General features: G+C 27.9%; 1 protein-coding gene across 3 annotated transcripts in view; it reads left to right on the top strand.

Moving 5' to 3' along the window:
* LOC127278956 (formin-like protein) overlaps window positions 1-15,121 on the top strand; it is a 48,497-nt gene that overhangs the window by 18,778 nt on the left and 14,598 nt on the right. For 2 of the 3 annotated variants that reach the window (XM_051300931.1, XM_051300933.1), the window contains exons 2-5: window positions 889-972; window positions 11,808-11,894; window positions 12,276-12,382; window positions 12,458-12,597. In XM_051300931.1, the coding sequence (XP_051156888.1) occupies window positions 889-972; window positions 11,808-11,894; window positions 12,276-12,382; window positions 12,458-12,597 (418 nt within the window). The remainder of the gene's footprint in view (window positions 1-888; window positions 973-11,807; window positions 11,895-12,275; window positions 12,383-12,457; window positions 12,598-15,121) is intronic. The other variant, XM_051300932.1, reaches the window with a different exon arrangement.

The raw sequence follows: 15,121 nt of genomic DNA, 5'->3' as shown, positions 1-15,121 counted from the left end.
TTGAATATTCGTTATGTCTTGGCAGCCAATGACAAATCAATATTGGATGCTTATTAATATAGCAATATCATTCCAAAATTTATTAAATCTGGTCCACTATTGGCAACCAATAGTTCGACAAGAAAAGGATACAAAAATTTAATTCAATTCATTTCACATGGAGATAATTAAAATTTCTCCAGACACCGAAACGGCACAAACCCTATACGCCATTTGTCTGAATTATTTTATTGTCATGCGCGCTTCTTTCGACGCAGCTCGGGAATATTCAAATGTGATTTGAGATATTGTGTGAAAGATATAATAATTTTTTATTACACTAAATTTAAAATTATTAATATAATTAAATAAATAAAATAAATGAAAAAATATTTATAATTAATAAATTTAATTATTTTACAGTACAATTTCGGTAAGTGTCGGGTTTGATAAGTGTCGGATTTTTTCCACGCCTATCATCTTGGTAAGTGTCGGGTGGCTTTCTCCTACTTTTTGGACATTAATAAATGGACATTAATAAAATAAAAATAATGTTTTTAATTATGAATTTGAAGTAGGTAAATTGAATTTTAATCTAATTATATATTAAATTATTATTTAATCTTTTATATCCGAGAAGAATTATACATTATAGATTAATAAGCATTAGAAGACACCGTGATACGGCACTGTCCCGACCACCCGACACTTACCGAAATTGTACTGTATTAAATTTAATTGTTTTTAATTTTAAAAATAACTATTTTTCTATATAACTCAAGATTTTTTCAGGATTATTTTTCTGAATTAATAATTATTTAATTACTTATTGTTGTTGTTTAATAATTGTGTTGCGTTTTGGATAATATTTTATAGGTACTAAAATTTGAATTTTCTTATATGTTTTAGGCTTCAATGGATTTGCCACCAGACAAAGCAAAGCTTTTAAAACAATACGATAACGAAAAAAAGTGGGACATCATTTGTGATCAAGTGAGTTTTTGTTTATTTTATATGGAACTTGTATATATTTCTTCACAGAAAAACTTTTCATACCACTAAGTATTTGATAATATGTTATGGTTTCACTTTATGGAAAAAAGACTAAACTTATAGAAATTGATATTGTACCTAACAAATACATACTATTAATATATATTTTAGAATAGTTCATAGAACATTTACACTTTTTGAAAACGAAATATTAGAACATTTACATCTTATGCTTTCAATTTATACACGGCTTCAAGTAATAGAAATTGGTATGTAATGTAACTGATATTAACAAAATTAAAAAATTTTTTAGAATATTTAATAATACAAAAAGATAATTTTTTAAATATTTTCAGGTTAAATTAATAAAAAAAATTATTAAATAATATAAATAAATATAACAATTTAAATTATAAAATTAATTAATATTCTTAAAAAATTCTACAAATTGTATTATGAAAACCAAATTATACGTGAAAAATCTTTGTTATACAGGATTATTAGATAAAAAAATTTTTTAATATTTTTTCTTTCATTTTTTTAAAAAGTACATTTAATCTTATTTTATTAACATACGAAAATAATTAAATTTCTTTTAAAAAGTTATTTTTTAAGAAACTAGGGTCAGTCGGGGTAAATCCGAACGGGGGGTAAATCCGAACGCTAATTATTTCAGCTTAATTAAAATTTTTAAAAATAAGTTCGATATGAGAATTTTTACCTCAGATCCTCTTGAAGAGATTCTAAGTATTATCCCATTTTTTTTTTGTTAATTAGCAACAGCATAAACAAAGATAACAAGTATTGCAAAAAAGATTGAAAATCAAAGATGACACTCTTTCAGTATTTTGTCTCGTATTTGAAGAAAAAGAAGCTAAAAATTTATTTTATTATTTATAATTGTTTGTTATGAATACTAGAACAGAAACTATTTTTCATTTTTGCCTTCTGTAAAATTTTATTAATAATATCAGACCGTTCGTATTTACCCAAGAAAATTGGAAAACTGGGGTAAATCCGAACGGTATTTTTAATAATTTTTTTTTACATCAAAGCCACACAAAATTGTTTTTATTTGATTACACTATTATTTTAACATTATAAAAGTACATAGAAAAAAGTTTTTCTTTCTATACGTATCCTCGTTAGTAATTAATAAGCAGAAACTTAATCTCTGTTCTCTCGAAGGAGTGTTTCAATTTTTTTGCCAAATGGTTTGTTGAAAAAAGTTTTTCAGGATCTTAATAAAATTTGGTATTCTACGGTTTTTGGGGTCGCTAATTACCAATTTGAAGTCAGTTTTTCAAAATTCAAAATGGCGGACGAGAATTAAAAAATTCATTGGATTCGCTCGAAAATTGTTACTCGGGGGGTTTCAGGGTTAGCAAATTTGATCATTTTTAAAAATAAGTTTTAGGAAAGTACGCCATTTTGAATTTAAAAAATTTGACTTTTATTTTTGTATTTACATTCAATCACTCCAAAATACTTTCTGTACCAAGTTTTGCAAAAATCCGTTATGATTTGATAAACTTATTGAAGGTTTTAATTGTGTAATGCATTTTAATTTTTAACCTGTTTGATTTTTGTATTTATATATGATGCATTATTACATAATAGGTTTATTATCGTATTTTTTTTGAGTTTTTATATACGTTTAACAATTTCAATACTTTAAATTTATTTTCCCTAAGATTTTTCTGAAATACAGTGGCGTTCGTATTTACCCCCATATTTTAGGAAAGTTGCAAAGTATCGAGGTAAATACGAACGCTAAGTTTCCTGCGATTGTAATTTATCAAAAATTTTTTCTACCCCATAAAATTGTTCTATGGAAGTAAAGTAACAACTTCATGCACCAGAATACCGGAAGTATTTTTTTTTTAAAGAAAAAACTTATGTTATTGTTGAAACTTACTAAAAGCGTTCGGATTTACCCCGGTTGACCCTATATGACTTTTTTAAATTTTTAAACGTTGAGAACAAACATGTGACAAACACAATTGAACATATTTATTTTTATATATGGGGCATTCCACGGGAGATTTTCATTCAAAATTTTTTTTTCCCCGAAACATTTTTTTTGAAATCTATTTGAAAAATAAGGATATACGTATTTTTTTATTTTATAAAAGTGAAGGAAGTTATGATTTTTTGAAATTTAACGTCAACGATGGAAGTGTGTTTTTGGGACAGTTTTTAATCTATTGTACTAATAAATTAAAAATTATGCTATATATGAAATTTGTTCATTTTTTCTTAAATTTTTCAAATATCTGCTCAAAAATAACGTATATAAGAGAAGTAACAAAAAAGTTTAAATTAAACTTAAAAAGTCAGTTTTCTCAAAAGAGACACTTTCGATTTTTAATTTGCATTACAATCTCTGGTGACTGAAGAATTTTTTCCCCTATCTGCGAAAGTGGTACTTTTAGTTTTTATGTTACTATTTACAATTTTTAAGCTCGACACAACGATTTTTAGTATGTTTTTATGAAAATTAAAAAAAATAAATGAATAATAATGGAAAAAGGTTATATTTGTAAAATAATTGCTTAAATTCTGTGAGCCGTACTAAGAAAATTAAAAATAGTAATTTAAAAACTAAAAGTACCACTTTCGCAGATAGGGGAAAAAATTCTTCAGTCACCAGAGATTGTAATGCAAAAAAAAAATTAAAAATCGAAAGTGTCTCTTTTGAGAAAAATCACTTTTTGAGTTTAATTTCAACATTTTTGTTACTTCTCTTATAGATACGTTATTTTTGAGCACATATTTGAAAAATTTGAGAAAAAATGAACAAATTTCATATATGGGTGATTCTCCGCCTAGCGCACAACTTGCTTTTTAGGGTTCCGTACTCGGTTCGGAACTCTATTAATATCGGTTTTTTTGAAATTGTATACCCGTTAAGGGTAACATTGTCATTTTCAAATCTGTATAACTATGACAAAAGTTAATGGATTTTAATTTATCTATAATGAATTTTAGTGCATTTTTCACGTACTTTTCAAAAATGTATACAAAATTAAAAAAAAAATTTTTGACCCCTTTTTTTTCAAAATCAACCCTTATTTTTCGATTTTCACCTCTTTGGGAATTTTTTTTTTTTTATTTTCATTGGAAAGCTGAGGTTTTTTCCCATGAGCTATGTAAATACGAAAGTGGGACAACAATAATTTTGTGAGAAACATAATATTAAATTAGGCGGTGCCTACCTAAATCCTCAAAGATGATCTCCAGGTATACCCCTTATCGGCACCGCCTACTTTAATATTCTGTTTCTCACAAAATTATTCTTGTCCCATTTTCATATTTACATAGCTCATCGGAAAAAACCTCAGCTTTCCAATGAAAATAAAAAAAAAAAAATACCCGAAGGGGTGAAAATCGAAAAATAAGGGTTGATTTTTAAAAAAAGGGGTCAAAATTTTTTTTTTTAAATTTCGTATACATTTTTGAAAAGTACGTGAAAAATGCATTAAAATTCATTATAGATAAATTAAAATCCATTAACTTTTGTCATAGTTATACGGATTTGAAAATGACAATGTTACCCTTAACGTCAAAACTTCAACCCCCTCTACTTTCTACAAATATTTTTTTAATGCGTTTATATTTTAGGGATTTATTACTATCATATAGGACAACAATTTACCAAAGTATGAAGTCAATCCCAGAACATTGACTTTTTGGGCTGGGGCGATTGAAAAAGAATTTCTCATATGTATTTTCGCGTGTAGATTACAGGAAAATTATAGCGAACCTGATAGGAATTGATTATCATAGCGTTGTCAAGGAAAAACCATGAATTTTTATGAAAAATGCCTAAAAATGACTATGTACCCCCCTCCAGAAGCCACATCTTTTGATATAAAGAGCTCAAATTTGGCACACTTACGTATTTTAACGTGAAAATTACAGGAAAAATATAGCGAACTTGATTCGGATCAATTTACATAGCGTTGTCAAGGAAAAATCAAAAATTTCGAAAAAAAATTGTTTTTTTCTCCCTAGCGCAAACAATATTCAACCCAGACAGTTCATATTTAGTATACAAATGTATTTTACTATTTTTACGGGAAAAATACAGGGAAAAAAAGCGATCACGATTAGAGTTGATGATTTACTTTTTATCAAGTTTTTCAAGAAAAAATGACAATTTTAGGAAACAAGTTGTAAATTCAGATGTTCATTACATGAACATTTTGCTTCCTCATGGAGAAAGCAAAATTTTATTGCCAAGATATGAATTTTTGATTTTTTAACTTTCATTAATTCTTTAAATTTACCTCAAATGTATACTTTATATATATCGATAGATTCGTCTTAACGTAAGGAATACGATTTTATTATATATAACCTTAAATTTTTGTATTTAAAAATTTTTGGAAGAATGACCATAAAATTTTTTTTTTTTGAGTATTTTTCAAAATCCTTTGATCAGATTTGAGAAATTAATATGATAAATGAGCCTACCAAATTTTATCTAAATCCATTAAAACCTGTTAAAGTTATCTTCTAAACAAAAAAGGGATTAAAGATTGTATAAAAAATCTTACTAGTACTAGTACGTACAAATGTGTTTAAATTTACTGAAAAAGTTAAAAATTAAAGTTATTTACATTTTCAAAAGTTTCCTTCTTTTTTCCTTTTGATACTTCTGATAATGTCACCTGATTCGAATAATATAATGCTGTATTTTGTTCTACAGATTGCTCACTTACATCTAAAATCTAAAGAAAATCAATATTTAATATAATTTAAAAATATAATTAGTTACAAAATAAGCATAAGAATACTTACCGCCATTGTATTTTCTATTGACATATCCATTTCGTTCATATTTTTTAAAACCTGATAAAATATTGGTAATAGTAAAATATTGTATAGATTTAATAGAGGCAATTATATTTTATTTGAAAAAAATAGACATTTTTATTATATCTATGTGACATGTATTATTTGTATCTATAACCGTAAAATGAAACTATACACATTTTCCAATATTTGAGGCAATTAATATTATAATTAATTTTAGGAATTAATACAAAATAAATATTTTATTACTTAATGAAAAGGAGGAAAATAAATAGAAATAAATATTAAAATTATATTTCAGTAATATTTACAACCGGTACCCAACAGCGTGCTCAACATATTCATAACCTGAAAAATATAGACTTATATAAGAGGAGTAAAAATGTATTATACTTACTGAAAACTGTCGTTATTCGCTGATACGTCGACTAAGAATGAATTACAAGTTAAATAATGCACTTATTTTTAAATTTATAAATTATTTTTGTTTAAGGGGAAGTTACACTTTTGACCCGAAAAAATCGATTTTTTTGTTTTCTTAAACGATATTTTATGATGTGTAGAAGTCGGGTACCCATGTGCTGGACAGAGTCAAGTCGACCCTTTTTTTATTGCATTGCCTGCACTCGACTAAAAGATAACATTGCGGGTGAAATCTCACCCGCTCGTGAAAACCTTTAACCAATATTAAAAATAACTTGGTAAATTTCCACAGCATTAACTCATTCGTAAGACCGAATCATTCTCACCCTTGTAAGTCCCTCTGAGTTTTTCCACTAACTTGCAAGGCTTTCTTACGAATATTCCAGAGTTCTCTCCATGAAGTAGTATAAGGAGACCTCACGCGGCTTAAAAGCCAGCCTATATTTGGGGGAACAGAGTTGTGCGATTTCTGACAACGTTCAGAGGTTGCGCCTCTGCGGTTGAAATTTAGTACTGAAATATCGTCTGCTTACTCCTGACATATTAACCTGTATTAAACGGATGTAAACATAATTTGAGTATTATTTCAAATCCTAGCTGTATTTATACTCCAATGAAAATATTTTGAGTCAAAAATTATGACAACATACCGTACATGGTGAAAAAAAACTTTTATGCACTTGGGATTTTCTATATTCACCATTGCCCGAACCACAATTTTTTATTATGCAAGTTGTAGGCATTTGCACTGTTTTCTTTTATTTCTTTTTGTCACAACACTTTTCACTTGAATCACAAACCACCTGTAGTACACAATAAGCATAATACCGCCAAAACTGTTTCTGTAATTTACATTTTCTCCGCAAAAGCGCTGCCTCTGAACGTTGTCAGAACTAGCACAACTCTATTCCCCCAAATGTAGGCTGACTTTTGCCTCTACTACCATTGCCGTGAGGTCTCCTTATACTACTTCATGGTTCTCTCTTTCCTTTACAAAGGATCTCATTTTCAATGTTATTCACGAATCTCGCACTGAAAAAAAATTCTGGTTAGGCTATATTTAACATTACTTTCTAATTATGTTAACCAGAATTCTAGTTGAATTAACTAGAATTCTCGTTAAAATAACCAGAATTCTGGTTAACCTAACCAGAATCAAAATGTTAAACATACCCTAACCAGAATTCTGGTTATTCTAACTAGAATTCTGGTTATTCTAACTAGAATTTTTTTTCAGTGCGTAATTTAATTTTTCACAGTGTATATGGTTTTATTTTAGAGTTATGTAATAAACTTAATTTAATGTGAATTGTTGTGTGTTTCTTTTTTCTTAACAATTATTATTGAACGATTTACCCTTGTCTCTTCCCTCTTACAAAAATTGTGTAAATTACAGTCAACTGTACAAACAGCAACACAATAACCACAACAGCATTAACGTTTTAGCAGTCCAGTTACGAAAATCATTCGGGTACAGGACTCGGCTAAGTTCGACTAATTCTGTAAGAATTAGTATGTTCAGTTAAGAATTTTTGTTCCAAATTAAATTGCGAAAATTTTAAGTATGTGACATAATTATTATCATTTCAATAGAGAATATCAATATCTCATATAATAGAGAGCCTTATTCACTATTATTAATATCTATAAGTGAAACAAAGGGTACTTCTTTTACGTAAGTTCACTACTAATAATTGACATTTCATATTTTTCTTAAAACAATAAGACTATTTCTAACAACGATATTAAATCTTGACACATGAGGTTGTTAAAAATAAAGTCCATTTATCATATTTTCCTTTTCAACTTCAAATTATTATCATGTTATGAAAAAAATCCCTAGATTCTTAAAGTCTTTTAGAAAATAGATAATCGAATATACTTAATATTAGTCGAAAAAGTTTCTCCGTGTTCAATCCAATATTTACCTTTCTGAAAAAGTTGTATTTCATTTGAAAATAAAAAAAATGATTACATTCTTATCAAATTATGAGGTATTATAATTGTTAAAAAAATGATTGATTTAATATTTTTAACTACGAATCCCCAAGTTACAAGAGTTAGACGAAAATAATTAAAATTGCAGTACGTTTTTGGAAATTTAATATTTTAATGGTTATATTTTATGTACAATTTGAATTATTCAATAATAAACTAAATTTATTATTAATTTGAGTATAAAAATTTAGTGTCGCTAGCAAGGCATGTCAGTTAAAAATAGCTAAAAATAATAAATTCATTTTAAGATTATTTTTGAAATAACTGAAAATTATTTCATTTTTTGTTATTGTTTTAGTAACGCCACCCTGAAAACAAAAATTTTTTACGGTTTTAATCTTTACAGTCACAAATTTATCTTTTCACTGAATTCACTTAAAACTCGTTACTCGGGGGTTTTTGGGTCGCTGAATAAAAATTTGATGTCAGTTTTTAAAAATTCAAAATGGCGGATCCAATATGGGGGATATGAAAATTGAATATCTATTTCACATATTAATGCAAACAGATATATTAATTTTTTTTAACATTTTATAAATGCATAGGTATGTAAAAAAGTTAATTGATTCCATGAATCACTATTAGCATAAGTACACATGCACAGGATAAATGTCGCTAGTCGCACTGAGAAAAATGTTTATTCAGAGCAACGAAAATTTGGTTGGGCCAACAAAAAAATTTTGTTGGTATTTAAGCAAGCAAACTATTTGTTTGAGTCAACCAAAAAATTTGGTTGAGTGTTTTTTGTTGGCATAACAAAAATGTTTGGTTGATCAAACAAAGTTTTTTTTGTAAAATTAAAAATTTTATTCTACCTTGTTTCTTTTCTTTTTATCTTTTTTATTTATTTCATTATTTATTTATTATCAATTTAACATTGAATTTATATTTATCCAATTGAAATTTTTGTGGACTTTAAAAACTCTCATCTCCGCCTAGGATCGAACCTCTGTTTTAACACTGAAAGTTGGGAGTTCTGACAACTGGACTACCCATCCTTGTGAGAAATTTAAACTAACTGTTCTCTTAAACTATAAGCTGAGAGCGAATCAAATTATTTGGTTGTCGCAACCAAATTTTGGTTAGGACAACAAACAATCATTTGGTTTTTCAGACCAAACTATTTTGTTGTGTTAACCAAATTATTTTGTTGTAACCAAATTTTGGTTGGAATTTAAAAATGTTCAACTAAATAATTTTGTTGGCCTAACCAAATGTTTGGTTGAGATAACTCTACGACTTTGTTTCAGCAACCAAAATTTGGTTACAAGAACCAAAATTGCCTAACCAAACAATTTTGTTGCAAACACTAAATTTTTTTTCTCAGTGCGCAAACATTTTTTATAACATTACAAGCAAAAACCGCCACATTGGATCCGTCATTTTGAATTTATGAAAACTAAGTTAATGAGTTAACACTAGAATTGTTTTTAAATAAACGCGTTATAATAGTGTAATAATTTATTTTGAAGAAATATCACTAATATAAATAAATTACTATAAACTAAGAAAAATAAAAATGTTTAAATGATATAAAAATGAGTTAAGACTTTTTCTATGTAACAATAGGGCATCACATCATTCAAAAAATATTTCATTATTTTCCTTATGATTCTATACAAAAAAGTATATATATATATATATATATAGCTTTACGAGTCAATTGTTTTGCATACGAATAATACAAGACGGATATAATGCAAGCCATATTATTATACGATACATATACAACGAATTACAAAAAATTCACAGCATCCTTTTTCTTTTCTCCGTCTCCTTCACTTCTTTAAATTGAGGCCAGTGATTCAACGAACCGCGCCTTTAGCAAGAATCACAAATGTTTCTGTAAAAAATTTCCTATGCACTTTTTTTTTATTTTGTACGTTAAAATATGTTTCTAAAATTACAGGCAGTTCATAAGTGTATATATGGCTTTTACACTTGGCCATATTTTTATATCTCATATGCTTTTTAGTTCCGTTCGCAACATTATTTTGAATAATTTTGACGTTCTACATTTTCAAAAATTGACTTAATTATCAATAAATTTGTTTCTAAAATTGTTCGCTAATAGTTCCCATAATTTTTTTTAATAAACACGCAATACTGTCGTATTGACTATAATACTAAAAAAAGGGACCTTAAAGGCAAAAAATTTTAGGTTATGTTTAGTAATAGTTTTTGCTTGATTAAACGTTCATTTTTAATTATGTAAAATCAAAATTAGATTCCATTGAATATTTTGGATCTAATGAATGACATAAACATCTTTTTGTATTTTTAACAGAAAAATGACAAACATAATCTGAAATTTTTTGCCTCTAAGGTCCCTTTCCTCGCGAAGCATCGCATGTGTAGGGGAGAGTAGGAAACAATAGAGCAGTGTTTACTGTGGACCATTTTAATTTTTTGGAAAAATAATTTAGAAAACTATTGTACCAAATTTTAAATATATAAATAATGACATTTACGTATACTTACTACGTCAAAAATGTATGTCACATTGATATATTACTTTTAAGAAAAATTCAAAAAAAAAAATTATTTTTAACGTAGCGAAGAAACAATTCGCTTGAAATACAATGATGATTTATAAACAGATAGAACCTATAACATTAAAAATTCAACCCTCACTACTTGCTACAAATTTGTTTTAAACGACCGCCAACCGGGACTATTATGGTACAAAAATCGTAATTTTTTTGTTATACACTGAGAGACCTTTTGCACCGTAACAGACTTTCGACAGACGGCTGCGGAGCATTCTAGCGGTCAGCTATAAAACTACGTTTTTGGTCTGCAGCCGTACAATTTTTGGAGCGTAGCTGTCCAAAAAATTGACGGCCGAAAGGTTCATTTTCATTTTTGGGCAGTCACGATACAAAATTTAGAATGCAGCGCACCAAAACCTATAGTGGCGCTGCAGTCACACACGTAGTTCTGATGCGGTGCAAAAGGTCTCTCAGTGTAGGAATTTTATTATAATTATTGAATTTTTTTTAGATTATGAATTATAATGAATTATGAATTACAGCTAGGTGTCAAATTTTAATATTTCGAAATGAATATTTTACAAAATAAAAATTAGCTTATACCATAATAGACCCTTATGTACCGAAATAGCCCCGGTTGACGGGAGTTATAATATTTTAGGGATTTGATACATTCATGTAGGACTACAATTTAGCAAAGTATAAAATAAATCCTAGAACTTTTAATTACTGACTGATGGGACATTTGTTAAAACAAATAAATTTAATCGCATAGAGTATAACGAGGTGAAAGAGCAACTTTTTTTTCTTTTTAATATGTAAAATCGATATTAAAGTTTTTTTCGAAATTTCAATTAGTTCTGAAAGTTTAGTTCTTCAACTTCAAAATCCTGGTCGGATAATCTTCGTATCCTATGAAAGGACAAAGTTATGTAACTTTTACTAGAGCAATGCAAGTGGCTTTTTTACACACCACTGCTATCATTTTTTGTTTTTTCTTCATTTATATATCTCATCCAAACTAAAAATTTAATTTGAAACTGAATACAATACAAATTACAAAGTTGATTATATAAAAATTTGAAATTTTTTTGCCAACAGGAAAGAGTTCAAGCCAAGGATCCACCATCACATTATTTGACAAAACTCCGAACGTATTTAGATCCGAAAGCATCTAGAAGCCATCGAGTAAGTACATGTTTATTTTGATTATATTTATTGATTTTAATTTTTCAAGTCGACTCTTGTAATTGAGAAAACAACAAAATTATTAGTAATGAATAAAACAATTTTAGCATTAACAGCATGTGACTATTAGGTTAATGTTTTTTTATGTTTAATGCTGCAATGTTAATTTTTCGACCGTATTTCTTGTATAAAATATTGAATAGTCTGAGCTGAAATTTTGTGGAGAAATCTAAACAAAATATGATGAAGAAGGACTAAATTGAACATTGTGGTGATCACGTGACCTAATAATCACATGCTGTTAATGTAGAGAGGAAATATTTTCGTTTTTTTTTCAAGTATTTCTTTCTGTGAGAGAAATGGTTACTAATCATTACACAGTCGTATCGTTTCCTTACATTCTTTCAGAAGAGAAAAATTGTTGGCGAATCAACATCAACGCAAGTTCTTCGAGATTTAGAAATATCATTGCGCACAAATCACATAGAGTAAGACAATTCATTGAATATTTATTTTACGGGAATGTCTAATTTATAATTTCTAAAAAAAAATTAATTTTATAGATGGGTACGGGAATTTTTAGACGAAGAAAATCAAGGTCTTGACGCATTGATAGATTACCTTAGCTTTAGGTTACTCATGATGCGACATGAACAACGACTTCTTGAAGAGAGACATGAATCTGAAGAAAGATTGCAATCATGTAAGTATTTTAAGGGGTTACACCACTTTGACCCGACAAAAAAATACGCTTTTTCAACAATTTTTATTGAAGAATAGAAAATTAAAATACAGTAGAGTATTATACTACTCTTGAACTGCAAAAAAAATGTTGGTATTTCGGGTAGCAAAGAGAAAAACTAATTTAATTATTTAACACATTTATTTAATTGAATTAACATAAAACATAATAAAAGATATAATTAAATCTGACCATCACATTTTCGTGGATTACTTTTTCTTGAGACGTTCATTTTTTTCTACATGTATTGCGCATACCGCGCACGCAATGTAAATCACGTGATCAATATTAAAAGAATAAAAACATGGCGCGAAACATTCAAATATAAATTTACTCACATTTCAACAAAAAATAATATATTTTTTTTTTCAAAAATGTCGGTCTGACAGATAATATGGCGAAGTGCTTCAAAAATATATCGCCGTGCGGTGGGCGCTATAACTCAGTCCAGATTTGAGCTAGATAAAAAAAAGTATTAGTTTTTGCAGCTCAGAATCTAGCGAAATACGTATCCGTCTAAAAAAAATGCATTTTTCGCAAAATGGCATCGATTTTAAGGAAAAAGTGCTTATTTTTGCCTAAATTTCGTTACTTAAAGTTGTCTAGAAAATTTAAATATTAATATTTCGAAAAATCCGTACGTATTTCGCTAGATAATTATATCACAAACAAAATAAAAAAAACTAAAAGGATCGATTGACATTTGTAGCAGCTAGAGTGCCCACCGATTTTTCAAATGTAGTTTTGAGAAAAACGCGTTTAAAGTTTTCTTAACAGTTTGGTCCTGATTAACAATGATTAAATTAAAAATTACCTCTAATCAGCTACGCCGGGTCCATATAGCATATCATTTGTAAGAAGTTAGAAACGCCATTTTGTTATTTCAAAAAAGTAATTTTGTGTCAATTTGTGCTGCAAAAAATTTTGTTAAAAAATAATAATTAAGACTCAAATTTCAGAAAAAAAAACATTTTGAAGCTCAAACATGCCACTTCTATTTAACTAAAAACAAACAATTGGGCAAGACCAGAACAAAAAGAAATTCTTACAACATTTTTTCCAATCTTTAACTCCTTGGGTGTCGATGACGTGTATACACGCACATAAATTTTGAGCCCAATAATAAGACGGAATTGGTCTAAAATTTGTTACTCGGGGGTTTTTGGGGTCGCTGCTTCCGAATTTGATGTCAGATTTACAAAATTCAAAATGGCGGATCCAATATGGCGACCAAAAATTTTGGAAATTGACCATATTCGCTTGAAATTCGTTACTCAGGGGTTTTTGGGGTCGCTGATTCCGAATTTGATGTCAGAATTACAAAATTTCAAAATTCAAAATGGATACAATAATAATCACACCCATACTATGCTATTTTGAATTTTCAAAATCTGACTTGAATGTCGTAAACAGTGACGTTCAAAACCCCTGAGTAACAGATTTTAAGTAATTTTAATTAATTTTTAAATTTTTAGAAAATTATCTGCCACATTGGCTCCGCCATTTTGAATTTTTAAAATCTGACTTTGGAATCGTAATCAGCGACCTTAAACACCATAGTATACACATTTGCACAAATTTTGGTCATTCAAAAATTTACTGACATTTTGGGCCCACTTATGAGATTTTGGCCTCGACTGCGAAGGGGTTAATAATATATTACATTCAAAATAATTCAGATTTAAAATCAAAAAATGATTTTTAAGCCATAAATATTCAAAAATTATATTGTGTTTCAAAAACAAATTTTTTGTTGAATTCTGTTAGTCCAGCACAAAAAGAAGCAGTTGAAATATATATAAAAAAATAAAATTTTTCAAAATAATTCAATTTTTAAATTCAAAAAAACATTTTTTTTCTCAGAAATATTGAAAAATTATTAGTTTTTCAAAAATGCAAATTTTGTGCTGTATTCTGCAGATCCAGCACACAAAGATAATTCAGCACAAAATTTGTTTTTAAGCCTTCGTCTGTAAACGTGGGTCATTTGTGTCGCAGTTGAAACTGTTTAGTTAAATATCTTTTTAAGAAGCAATTAGAACCTGTTGCTGTCTTCACCTAAAAAAAGTAACGTAGGAAAGAGTACTAACGCCCAAAGGTGACGATCCTAGTCCTTTATTGGCAGCTACAATAAACTTAAATATTTTCGCTGGGACAGATTTGACCCACGTTTACAGACGGCATGCACTTGAATCGCAGTTATGCAAAATTTTTTTTCAGTCAGTTTTATAAACATGTATAAGCGGCTAAAGCGTTAAGATAATATAATAAGATAAAATAATAATAATAATTTAATAACTTTTTAAAAATAAATTGTGCTTTTACCATTGCATAATACATGATTTATGGACTGTTTTACCTATTCAAACTTAAGCATTTATTATTAAATAAATAAAATCAAATTTTTTTTTCTTAAGGCTTTTTTAGGATGTATTTCTAAAAAAACCATGACATTTATTCAGACATTTTTGTTTACATTAACTGA

The sequence above is a fragment of the Leptopilina boulardi genome, unplaced genomic scaffold, assembly GCF_019393585.1.
Source record: "Leptopilina boulardi isolate dan_hultmark-lab unplaced genomic scaffold, ZJU_Lbou_2.1 LbouV2_213, whole genome shotgun sequence".
Classification (NCBI taxonomy): Eukaryota; Metazoa; Arthropoda; class Insecta; order Hymenoptera; family Figitidae; genus Leptopilina; species Leptopilina boulardi.
This window is presented reverse-complemented; position numbering and strand designations above follow the sequence as displayed.